This window comes from Hemibagrus wyckioides, linkage group LG13 (genome assembly GCF_019097595.1).
Source record: "Hemibagrus wyckioides isolate EC202008001 linkage group LG13, SWU_Hwy_1.0, whole genome shotgun sequence".
In the NCBI taxonomy this organism is placed as follows: domain Eukaryota; kingdom Metazoa; phylum Chordata; class Actinopteri; order Siluriformes; family Bagridae; genus Hemibagrus; species Hemibagrus wyckioides.
The window spans coordinates 22,355,245-22,366,666 of record NC_080722.1 but is presented as its reverse complement, the minus strand read 5'-3'; the positions used below and the strand labels follow the sequence as shown (position 1 = coordinate 22,366,666).

The following is an 11,422-nucleotide window of genomic DNA, read 5'->3' as shown; positions in this document are numbered from 1 at the left end:
GGGATTTAAACACACGTAATCCAGCGTCCTAACCACTGAGCTACCAATCACTACTCAGTTTAACATTTATAAATTTCCGCACGATGTGTACATGCTGAAGTCCACTTTGTTCTGAAAAGCTGCCACAAACAACTGAGGCACAGCAACTCCACTTAACTCTTTTACTCCCCCAACATCAGCAAATTGATGTGGGGCAATAATGTAAGGGCACAGAGAAAAATATCAACTCATTTTGAGTCAGTAAGCATGAGGACTGTCACTAAAACTACTGATGGTTTTATAAGCATTGCATAACGCCTTATTTGTTTAATCTCTAGAATGTTACCCTGATGATCTACTACATGACCTGTGATTTCTATATATATTTAACAATTTTCATACTTTCTGAATCAATCCAGCATACAAGTGATGACAATTTATTGACCTTGTTAAGTAAAATAATTAAATAACAATCTCTCAATTGTGTGTTGTCTCATCTGTGTCTTTATGGCAAATGAGATTCTAATACACACCGTACAAACATTTTCCATACAGCTGATGTTTACATTCTTTAATTTAGAATGTAACTTTAATTTAAGAATGTATTTTTTCTTATTTATTTTATACGAATCCAGTTAAAGTAGAATACAATAACAAAAACAGGCAAAAGATTGCAAATTGCTCTACCAACATGTACATTACTAGCTGTTTCCTTTTTCCACTCATTCACTATCGACAATCATTTACATTTAAGGTATTTGGCAGATATCCTTATTTATACAAATTTATACAACTGAGCACTTGAGAGTGAAGCACATGAGCTTGCTCAATGGCCCAAAAGTGACTCTAATCTGTCCTAGAAAATATATCACTAGAAAATATTGTAAGCATGTCTAGACACTGGATTCCCCCTAATAAATCTTCATGTTTTATACGTTTTTTATCTGTAAAGGAAGATAAATAACAAACTGTATGTTTTTATGGTGAATAAGAAAGAGATGAGCATGAGCGCCCCCCTTTGTCCAAAACAGTCATGTGCAATCGATCATCTTTGCAATCCAGTGCCTAAGTCAAGAAAACAGATAAACTTTTACTAGTTAAGAAATCTATGGATTTTAATGAACTGAAACGGGAACAGGAGCCAGTCCCCTATCTTGATAAATCTTAAAGCTGTTGAAAAAACAGTGAAATAGAACTGAGGGCAAGAAGCCTTTATTATTGCCACACATACATTACAGCACAGTGGTATTCTTTACTTTGCATATCCCAGCCGAGGGGGTTTGGGGTCAGACCGCAGGAGCAGCTTTGATACAGCACCCCTGGAGCAGAGAAGGTTAAGGGCCTTGCTCAATTGTCCAGCAGTGGAGCTTGGTGGTGCTGGGGCTTGAACACTGATCCTCAGCCCAGAGACTGAACCTCTTGAGCCACCACTGCCCCTAAAAATACTAGATAGAACAAATGAATGTTGAACAGATGAATGTTGAACAGATGAATGTTGCTAATTTTTATGCTCTGTTTAAAAGCAAAGGAACAAGGGGCCATAACAAACCATAACTCATATCTAATTTGAAGCAAAACCTGGATCTAACTAAACATTAAATCTACATAATGTCTGGCCAAGTGAAAGACATTCAGAAGCACTTCAATATGCCATCATAAGAACCAGATTAATGGAGACATCATCAACATCTTGGAAGGCATTATTAAATAGCAAGAACTGAGAATTTGCTTTGTTCTTACGATCTGTGTGCAAGATCCTCAGTTTTTATTCTATTGGGCCAGGGTGGGAAATGATTTCTATGGGAAGGTGCATTCACTGAAAAGGGCTTCTGTGATAAACAGACCTCCATCAACACACCTCTTTGATCAGAGCTGGCCTGTTTACATGACATTCGACCTACGATGACGGGAAGCTTGGTCATGGTGACTGGTGTCTAGGGCAAATGGCCCTTGGTTACAGAAGGACAAGTTGACAGAAAAGCAACAGCTCTTGTGGGATTTGGAACTTTTTGGAAATTTCGAGAACCAAGCAGCCTGAAGAGAATGAATATTTGACCGCATACTGAAATATTTGCAAGAGCTAATTAATCACATGTAAAGACGTGGAATTAACTTGATAATAAATGCAATAATTTAATTGAATGCTCCTCATCATATGCTAATAAATATATTTATTTTTGGCATGTTTTACTAGAGCGTAATGAACAGCATCTCAGTGGCTTTTATTGTACATCTCATATGGTAAGTTGTAGTAAGCAAATGGTAAAAGCAATTAAAGGCAATAATTTAAAATGAAAAATGAAAACAAAATGAAATGGAAGCAGTTTGAATTTTAATATGGTAAATAGGTGGAATAAAGCTTAACTATTACAAATACTAAGTTCTCTCAACATAACTGTAAGGGGGGAAAGGAACAAGAAATCAAATTAGGAGCTTAAGAAACTTAATTACAAATCTATAGTCCAAAAATCACAAACAATACTAATACTAAAACTAAAAAATCACCACATTTTACATGAAAATAAAAGTTACAGAGTCATTGTATATGTCTAGTGTAACACCAGCTCTACACCAGCAGAGGTCCCCCTTCACCTGAGTTCTGAACTCTCTCTCACACACACACACACACACACACACATCCTTGTCTAAGTCTATTTTGGGGACTACATGCTGGATCCTGCAATGTGGGGACCCATATTTCTAAAGACTTTAGGAAAAATTGAAATACATATTCATGTATTAATTAAAGTTGTAAACACACCTGTCACTTCAAATTAAAGAAAAAACCTTTATAAAGCAATCTGACATTTTACCACAATCTGGGGACAATTTCTGGTAAACCAAGCTTGTGTGGACCAGCAGACACACACACACTATTTTTCTGGTATTCCTTATAATGTAGGTACTTGCGAATAATCTGGGGACACAATTTTACAAACGATTAATTTGCCATTGTAATTTACAAGATAAGAGAGCTGATTTAGTCAAATGGCTTTATTTTTTCAATATTTTGAAAGCTTTACTTATTAATTGCTTTGAAACTAACTCAAATTTTCCATTTGCATATGAAATATACTGTACCAAAATAAAATATAATACAGGATGGAATACAATTATGGCAGCATCATTTTATCAATAAAAAAGCAAAAACAAAACTACCAAAATCTGTGCAAATATAACTGAATTTACCTATGCAGAATATTCCTAGGTTACATCTTTCTCTTAATATCAGTAATTCTGTTCAAATAAAAAAAATACTGTATCGAATACAGTTATGGCAGAATCATTTTATCAATAACAAGAAAATAGCAAAAACAAAAACTGCCAATTTCTGTGCAAACATAACTGAATGAAACTATAGAGAATATTTCTGGGTTACATCTTCCTCTTAAGAGCAGTGATTCTGTTCTTTACAAAGAACTTAACAGATAACCAATCTCTATCTTTCAGTGCAACAGGTTCAGCTTTTATACAAGCTTCACAGTCTTTTTTTCCTGGCACTGTGCAAGTTTTGATGAACCTGTCCAGATGCTTTTCAACTGCTTTCACTTCACTTGTCTCCCATTTCTTTTTCTTTATCACTTTAACACCTGAGTAAATACAGGACAATGTTAGTCAAAACATGTCTTTAACTTTCATAAAAGAAATTTCATAAAATCATGTTTGTTTATCAGATAATACCTTTGGGAACTGATGTGGAACTGGTTGGTTCAGCTGCTTGGTCAGCTGAGGTTTCATGGGCTTGCTTTGGGGATGGTTCTAAGTGTAGGTCTGCTCCAAGATCTACTTAAACACAAATTAAAAGCATTCTTTTTTCTGACACTTTCTAAAGGACACACAATAATAATATTATTAGTAGTAACAAAAACAACAACAATAATAATAATATTAATAATAATAATAAAATATATCTATTAGAAAGTACTGCCTAATGGATGGATGCACGTTCCAAAATATCTTTTCAACTAGCTTGCCAAACGGATAAGGGAGAGTCTGAAATCAAGTGAGGGTAAAAAATGATCTATCACTGCTATAGACTGTATATTGGGAAAGCTCACCATCATCTGATTCATTCTCTGTTCCTGATAAATCCCTTGAGAAATCTGAACTCTGAACAAATACTGCCTCTATTAAAACACCAATAAAATGACTTGAGACATATACAGTATATCCATTTTTTAATCTTTTATATTTCCATGTGCCTACAATTATTACATGATCTCCAGTCAACATACCATTTGGATCAATGTCAATGTCATCTAGGTTCTTTCCAGTGAACTCCCCAAGTCTTCCTGTCTCTAATGCCATCAAAATTTTGCTGATCTTGGCCAGCTGTAGAGTGCCTTCTGGAAGTCTGTAATATTCCCTGTGTACTCGCACATCATGCCCTAAAAAGTCAGCTAGCTGGTCCAATTCTGTATTATTGAGGTTCAGAACATTGGACAATGTTGCTATGTGTTTACGCAGCTTAGTCGAAGAAAGTGCCTTTGGATTCCTTGCTCCACATTCTGTTGCAAATTCTCTAAGGCAATCTGATCCCCTAAAATGAGACAATGCTGCGGGACGTGCAAACATGTAAATGTTTTCGGATGGAATACCACAATTTTCTCTTTTCTCTACAAGAAGCTCCATATTTTTTTGCATTACAGGTGTTAAAAGAACCGGAACCTTTCGTCCTCTCTTTCCACGAATTTCAATTCGGGTAAAATGATTGCAGAGTTTCTTTTCAAGCTCAGAAAGTGCAAGAGCAATATCCTCATGCAAGTCATCTGCATTTCTGCTGATAAATGCCTTTAATGGCATTTTTGAGACCTCACCCTCTCTTCTCCGATTAAAGAGGATAGTCTGAGCCAGAGCAATCTTAGCAAGCTGTGACCAATTCTTGGTGGAAGCATCTTTGGATAAACTCTGAAAGTACTCTTCTTGCTTTTGGTCAAGAAACAAATGTAACATTTTCACATCCTCAGTAAAAGGAAGAACAAGTGGAGCATTCCACTTAACTTCTCTCTGAGTCCGGAGTGCATGTGATGATATCAGCTCGCTCCATCTTGCCATATACATTTCTGAAAAGTTGCGTGCTTTTTCTGCTCTTTCACTGTCTCGATCCATCATTGCTTGAAATGAAACCAAAGAAGCAATCTTCTGTAAACTATGACCAAGCTTTAATGCGAGGGATGGTCGTTGAAATGTGCACTTTTCTTCATCATAACCACTGGATTTTCGAACAGCTGTTATGACATACATAAAGTTAGCTGGGTCAATAAAATCCTCCATTTTACGCAAGGGTGTAACTTCCCTCGCTGTAATTAGTAATCTTCCAACTTCCCTCATTTTCTGTCGAATATATTCATGCTTGCTGATATCTGAGCCTACTCTGTTGTAAAAACACTCCCCCAATCTTCTGATATAGAAGTCCGAATTAATAGCAAGCAGCACACTGTCATAGGTCATATTACTTAACAGTTTCCACAGGCCAGCACTAGTTCCAGGAGGTGCAGGTCCCATGTAAGCATTTTGTGAGAGCACCCTGTTCTTTCCTGGTTTGGGATGGGATTTAACATTTTTACTCAGCTCACATCGTTTCATATGACACCAAAGATACTTCCTAGCAAAGAGTCCTTGACAGTTGGAGCAGTGCACAAAGGTTTTGGAGTCACAATCTTTTCTCGGCTTCTTACAAGGTACAAGATCACCTTTTCCAGACTGTACAACCTCTGCATTATGAGCAAAATTCCCTCTATTCCTTAAGTGATCTAGCAAGTTTTTCCTTTCTTTTGAACCTTTTGGAAAACTCAAAGCTTTCGCAACTTCTGACTCTGTGCTATGAACCTGCTCTAAATGTCTTGCCATTTTTGATAGTGGTTTGCTGCAAAACAAACAGTACTGTTTCTTGTCATACACTCTTGGTTTTTTAGATGTCTTTGAAATTCCTCTGACCAAAACCGAGCTTGACTGCCCAACTTCAGCTTCACTGTCAGCTATAGCACTGGACAGACCAGTAGTAGGACTGAGTGAAAGATTTTTTTTAGTTTCAGCTTTCTTTTTAGTACATGAAATTGTATGACTGCAGGCACTTGTATCTGAGCTACTATATGAAGACTCAGGGACATAGTCATCTTCACTGTTTTCCAAACTACTGATGGAACAGGCATCATGGCTGCTTACCTCATGAAGCTATAAAAAAACAATATAAACTTAAATTTGAACATTAATTAAAAGACTGCTGCAGACTTTAGTTATTTTATATTAAGACGTTACAATTTATTGTACCTGAGGAGTGCTTGTATCCACAGTATACAGTATACAGTATTGGTCACCAGCAAACATTTCATCTGCTACCTGCTTAAAAAGTTCAAAAATATATAATGAAATAAAAAGAATAAAATGTAATAAGATCTCAAAGGATTTCAGGTTTATAAAATAGTAATGTGAAATTGGTGTAAAAAATTATTTGCCCTTGGATGACATTTTGACATGTATAGCTAAAAAAACAAAGGTATCTTCTTGCCTGATTTAGGAGTGCAGATGCCTGCTGCTGATTATCTCCAGATTCTGGATTATGACTTTTTTCATCCATTACCCATTTTTTTACCTGAAACCAAAAATTCAGCCTAAAATTAGACCATGATAAGTGGCTAGAAAGCATAAATGTGTGCAAAATATTTTCCTAAACAAAGATGCTACAAAAAAATGATGACAAAGCAACTGTCTTCTGTGGATTTGGTGTATACGTATTTTTAGGCAAATACACTCCAATTAAAGAAGACATTTTAAGAAAAACATCTAACATTTTTAGAGTACACATATTGTGGGGACATTGTGTAACGTTTCATGTATAAACACAATGTGGGGACCCAGTGGGGGATGGGCACTACTTCATCTGCTAGCTGAAATCAGTGCTTTTTAAACACTGGTAGAGTCCATTGTAGATTGTGGGGACTTGACGGTTACTGTATAAAAAAATGCATTAAAATGGCAGTTTCATACCTCTGTACTGAAAGCTGACTTATTCTCGGAATGTTGGGTGTAAAGGGGATCATCTCCAGAGGTGCTGGCTGATTCCACATGACCAGTGTCCACTTCTGTTCCACTGTTTGTCACCTGAAACAAACATAACCATCATTAATTAGCCAAAAATTAAAGAACTATCGGCAAACTAGTACTAATACGAACAGGGTAAAGTTGTATATGTATTTTTAGGCAAATACACTGCAATTAAAGAAGACATTTTAAGAGAAACATCTAACATTTTTAGAGTACACATATTGTGGGGACATTGTGTAACGTTTCATGTCTAAACACAATGTGGGGACCCAGTGGGGGATGGGCACTACTTCATCTGCTAGCTGAAATCAGTGCTTTTTAAACACTGGTAGAGTCCATTGTAGATTGTGGGGACTTGACGGTTACTGTATAAAAAAATGCATTAAAATGGCAGTTTCATACCTCTGTACTGAAAGCTGACTTATTCTCGGAATGCTGGGTGTAAAGGGGATCATCTCCAGAGGTGCTGGCTGATTCCACATGACCAGTGTCCACTTCTGTTCCACTGTTTGCCACCTGAAACAAACATAACCATCATTAATTAGCCAAAAATTAAAGAACCATCGGCAAACTAGTACTAATACGAACAGGGTAAAGTTGTATACGTATTTTTAGTCAAATACACTGCAATTAAAGAAGACATTTTAAGAAAAACATCTAACATTTTTAGAGTACACATATTGTGGGGACATTGTGTAACGTTTCATGTATAAACACAATGTGGGGACCCAGTGGGGGATGGGCACTACTTCATCTGCTAGCTGAAATCAGTGCTTTTTAAACACTGGTAGAGTCCATTGTAGATTGTGGGGACTTGACGGTTACCGTATAAAAAAATGCATTAAAATGGCAGTTTCATACCTCTGTACTGAAAGCTGACTTATTCTCGGAATGTTGGGTGTAAAGGGGATCATCTCCAGAGGTGCTGGCTGATTCCACATGACCAGTGTCCACTTCTGTTCCACTGTTTGTCACCTGAAACAAACATAACCATCATTAATTAGCCAAAAATTAAAGAACTATCGGCAAACTAGTACTAATACAAACAGGGTAAAGTTGTAAATAAACATTTTTAGTCAAATACACTCCAATTAAAGAAGACATTTTAAGAAAAACATCTAACATTTTTAGAGTACACATATTGTGGGGACATTGTGTAACGTTTCATGTCTAAACACAATGTGGGGACCCAGTGGGGGATGGGCACTACTTCATCTGCTAGCTGAAATCAGTGCTTTTTAAACACTGGTAGAGTCCATTGTAGATTGTGGGGACTTGACGGTTACTGTATAAAAAAATGCATTAAAATGGCAGTTTCATACCTCTGTACTGAAAGCTGACTTATTCTCGGAATGCTGGGTGTAAAGGGGATCATCTCCAGAGGTGCTGGCTGATTCCACATGACCAGTGTCCACTTCTGTTCCACTGTTTGTCACCTGAAACAAACATAACCATCATTAATTAGCCAAAAATTAAAGAACTATCGGCAAACTAGTACTAATACAAACAGGGTAAAGTTGTAAATAAACATTTTTAGTCAAATACACTCCAATTAAAGAAGACATTTTAAGAAAAACATCTAACATTTTTAGAGTACACATATTGTGGGGACATTGTGTAACGTTTCATGTCTAAACACAATGTGGGGACCCAGTGGGGGATGGGCACTACTTCATCTGCTAGCTGAAATCAGTGCTTTTTAAACACTGGTAGAGTCCATTGTAGATTGTGGGGACTTGACAGTACATGTACACAGTACAGTGACATAAAAGCTATTACCAAGCCCATAATTTATGCATGGTGATATACTAATACTACGCTGAACAGCATGAAATAGTATATGTATTTGTCACTGACAGTACAAGATAAATCTCATTATGGAACCAACATAAAATCATATTAACAGTTTATTCTTTTCCCAGTGTTCAATATCCAATATGAAAATGCTATATAAATACATTCACTATTTCTCATCCAATTATCTACCATTGCTACAAAAAGTAACATTCTTACCTCAATCCTCCAAGCATAATCTCCATCTCCGTAATTATACGTAACCTCCTCTCCAGGTAGTATGTCTCTTAAAGCAAAAAGGCACAAATGAGGCTTTCCTTCCACAATGATTCTTTTCATTTTGCAGTTGGGGTTAATGTGGTCATCATTAACCAGCCTTCCAAGTGTGCCATCATCCCTTGCAGCATCAATACTGAATTTGAACAAACAGGAGACAGTCATTTAACACAACTATACAACTACTTTAATTGTGTAGTAAAAATATAATAAAATTGAAAAACCAAAAAAATCTTATAATAATAATAATTATTATTATTCTTTTTATTATTATTACTAGTAGAACTATTATAGTAACATTTTGCTTCCTTTTTCCTCTATTAAGTAAAAACAATTCTTCTAAACTGTGCTTATGTGACTGCAGGCAGACATAATCACGCATATACTGTATAGGAACATTTTATTGAAAAGAAACTAAGCAAAAAATGACTGTAAAATACAGTATTCAGGTCCTGTGTAAAACAGATTAGGATCTGTGTAAGGAATAGCACCTGAAAATTGAAAACAACTCGATATAAAAGGTAATGTGAGCCTAATCCAGGTGCGTGTCTGTACTTTTAATGTTAGTGATGCGCAGCTCAACAAAACCAGGCAGCAGTTCAAAGTTAATAGAAAATCTTGGGGAAAAAACAATAATCATGTATTACCAGTAAATGTTTTAAAAACGAGGTGAAGACTAAACTTCGAGCGGTCTTTTAAACATGGTGTTTGCACATAAAATATATGATGTAAACATTAACGAGTCACAGTACTAAACTCTTTTAGTTCTATCCAACACCAGTTTATTGAACATATTTCTTTTCAGACTGTCTCTATCTCTTTGTGCAGTGTGGCAAGTGAAAACTTTTCTCAAGGCATTTAAAAATCTGCACCTCAAACCCATATACAATAACAGAACGAATAGGAAACATATGTGTACTTACGTCCAGAATTTTCCATGCCACTTGAAGTCAAACATGAATCCTTTTAGCTTGTTGTGGTAAATTTGTTGTCTTCTTTGACTTTCCTCAGAACTGATCAGGTCTCCTCTATATTCCAGCACGAACTCTCCTTTAGTGAAGGCCACTAAAGTAAACACTCCTCTGCCTTAAGAATGAGAAAGCGTGCGAACTAACCTGACTATTTTAACACGGATAAATTCGAAATGCATTAATCTGGTTTGCTCACCTTTCACTGAATTAATGTAATTTACATCAAGACCTGCTTTATCACAACAGGTGGTGATGTGAAAAATAGCATCATTTGTTGGGCTTTTCCTCCGACGCATTTTCAGAACACTTTTTTAACCTTTATTAAAGGTATCTGGACTTCACCAATTCTGTAGGAATCTCTATGAAACATACATTGAATTTTCATAAACAATCTAGCATTAGCAAAATAAATGGACTTATATGGGGACAGAGGGCATTTAACTAGTAGCTTAATAACATTAGCTATACTGGGAACATAACTTAATACAATAAATTAAAAATATATTACTGTAATTATACTGTAACAGTTTATTTAAAGTATTTTAGTGATATTAGATTTTAATTTAATTTAATCTCATGGAAAATATTACCTTACAAACTTTGGATGCTGTGCTATTTAACAAGCTAAACCTGTGACAACAAAAGACCCGCCTCAAAAACAAAAGACTTCCTCATTGGTTCAGAGGGCTAGTGATTGAGCTGAACTCCCATTGGTCAAAACAGATAGCAACCAATCAGCGCTCTGTGGCTGGGGCGGGGTTTACTTCTGGCTCAACCAATCAGAGCTCAGCATTGCTGTATACGTCATCAAGTGTGCAAGCTCGGTTGTTTTTACAGTCTGGGGCCATAGAGGGAGTGTACACACTCTGAGCAAATCCAGCTGATACACTCGCACACTTTTTGCGGGTAAATGTCAATGATGGGGACTAACGAGATTTTTGGTGGGGTGGCTTATATCGATGAGATAAACATGTTGCCACGCTTAATATTGTGGGGACTCGATTTTAGGTCCCCACATTCACACAGGTCCCCACCTTATTGGTGTGTATTCAGGTTAATGTCCCCACATTATAAGGTTTGCAAACACACACACGCACACTCTCTCTCTCTGTCTCTCTCTGTCTGTCTGTCTGTCTGTCTGTCTCTCTCTCTCTCTCTCTCTCTCTCTCTTTCTCTCTGTGTCTCTCTCTGTGTCTCTCTCTCTGTGTGTGTGTCTCTCTCTCTCTCTCTCTCTCTCTCTCTCTCTCTCTCACACACACACACACACACACTTGCAGATTGTAACCCATCTAATATCAAATACTGTTGCACTTAGAATTTCTGGTTGAGGTTATTATCTATTTATATTTATATATCTA

The 11,422-nt window shown here is 36.5% G+C and overlaps 2 protein-coding genes across 3 annotated transcripts; both read right to left on the bottom strand.

The window, feature by feature from the left end:
• Window positions 1–3,150: 3,150 nt before the first annotated feature.
• LOC131363343 (uncharacterized) lies at window positions 3,151–7,101 on the bottom strand. 2 transcript variants are annotated; one of them, XM_058405767.1, is made up of 7 exons: window positions 6,967–7,101; window positions 6,488–6,571; window positions 6,250–6,318; window positions 4,215–6,153; window positions 4,038–4,106; window positions 3,661–3,762; window positions 3,151–3,569 (listed from the first exon to the last, which is right to left on the bottom strand). In XM_058405767.1, the coding sequence occupies exons 2-7, from the start codon at window positions 6,554–6,556 to the stop codon at window positions 3,355–3,357; spliced, it is 2,463 nt and encodes an 820-aa protein (XP_058261750.1). In that variant the 5' UTR covers window positions 6,557–6,571; window positions 6,967–7,101; the 3' UTR covers window positions 3,151–3,354. The 2 variants fall into 2 exon arrangements, with proteins under 2 accessions (XP_058261750.1, XP_058261749.1); XM_058405766.1 differs by having other exon boundaries at window positions 4,038–6,153.
• Window positions 7,102–8,339: 1,238 nt separating this feature from the next.
• On the bottom strand, window positions 8,340–11,155 carry LOC131363349 (histone-lysine N-methyltransferase set-1-like). Its single transcript, XM_058405773.1, has 3 exons — window positions 10,017–11,155; window positions 9,037–9,229; window positions 8,340–8,459 (listed from the first exon to the last, which is right to left on the bottom strand). Exons 1-3 carry the CDS (start codon window positions 10,049–10,051, stop codon window positions 8,340–8,342), a joined length of 348 nt encoding a protein of 115 aa, XP_058261756.1. The 5' UTR covers window positions 10,052–11,155.
• Between the last annotated feature and the right edge of the window lie 267 nt (window positions 11,156–11,422).

Coding starts and splice junctions, on each gene's coding strand:
- LOC131363343 (XM_058405766.1), bottom strand. CDS start 6,556: ATGGATGAAAAAAGTCATAATCCAGAATCTGGAGATAATCAGCAGCAG. Junction 3,763..4,037: donor AGAGAATGAATCAGATGATG/GTGAGCTTTCCC, acceptor GTGTTTAAGTAG/ATCTTGGAGCAGACCTACAC. Junction 3,570..3,660: donor TTCCACATCAGTTCCCAAAG/GTATTATCTGAT, acceptor GTATTTACTCAG/GTGTTAAAGTGATAAAGAAA.
- LOC131363349 (XM_058405773.1), bottom strand. CDS start 10,051: ATGTTTGACTTCAAGTGGCATGGAAAATTCTGGAC. Junction 9,230..10,016: donor TGGCATGGAAAATTCTGGAC/GTAAGTACACAT, acceptor GTTCAAATTCAG/TATTGATGCTGCAAGGGATG. Junction 8,460..9,036: donor ATTATGCTTGGAGGATTGAG/GTAAGAATGTTA, acceptor TGTTTGTTTCAG/GTGACAAACAGTGGAACAGA.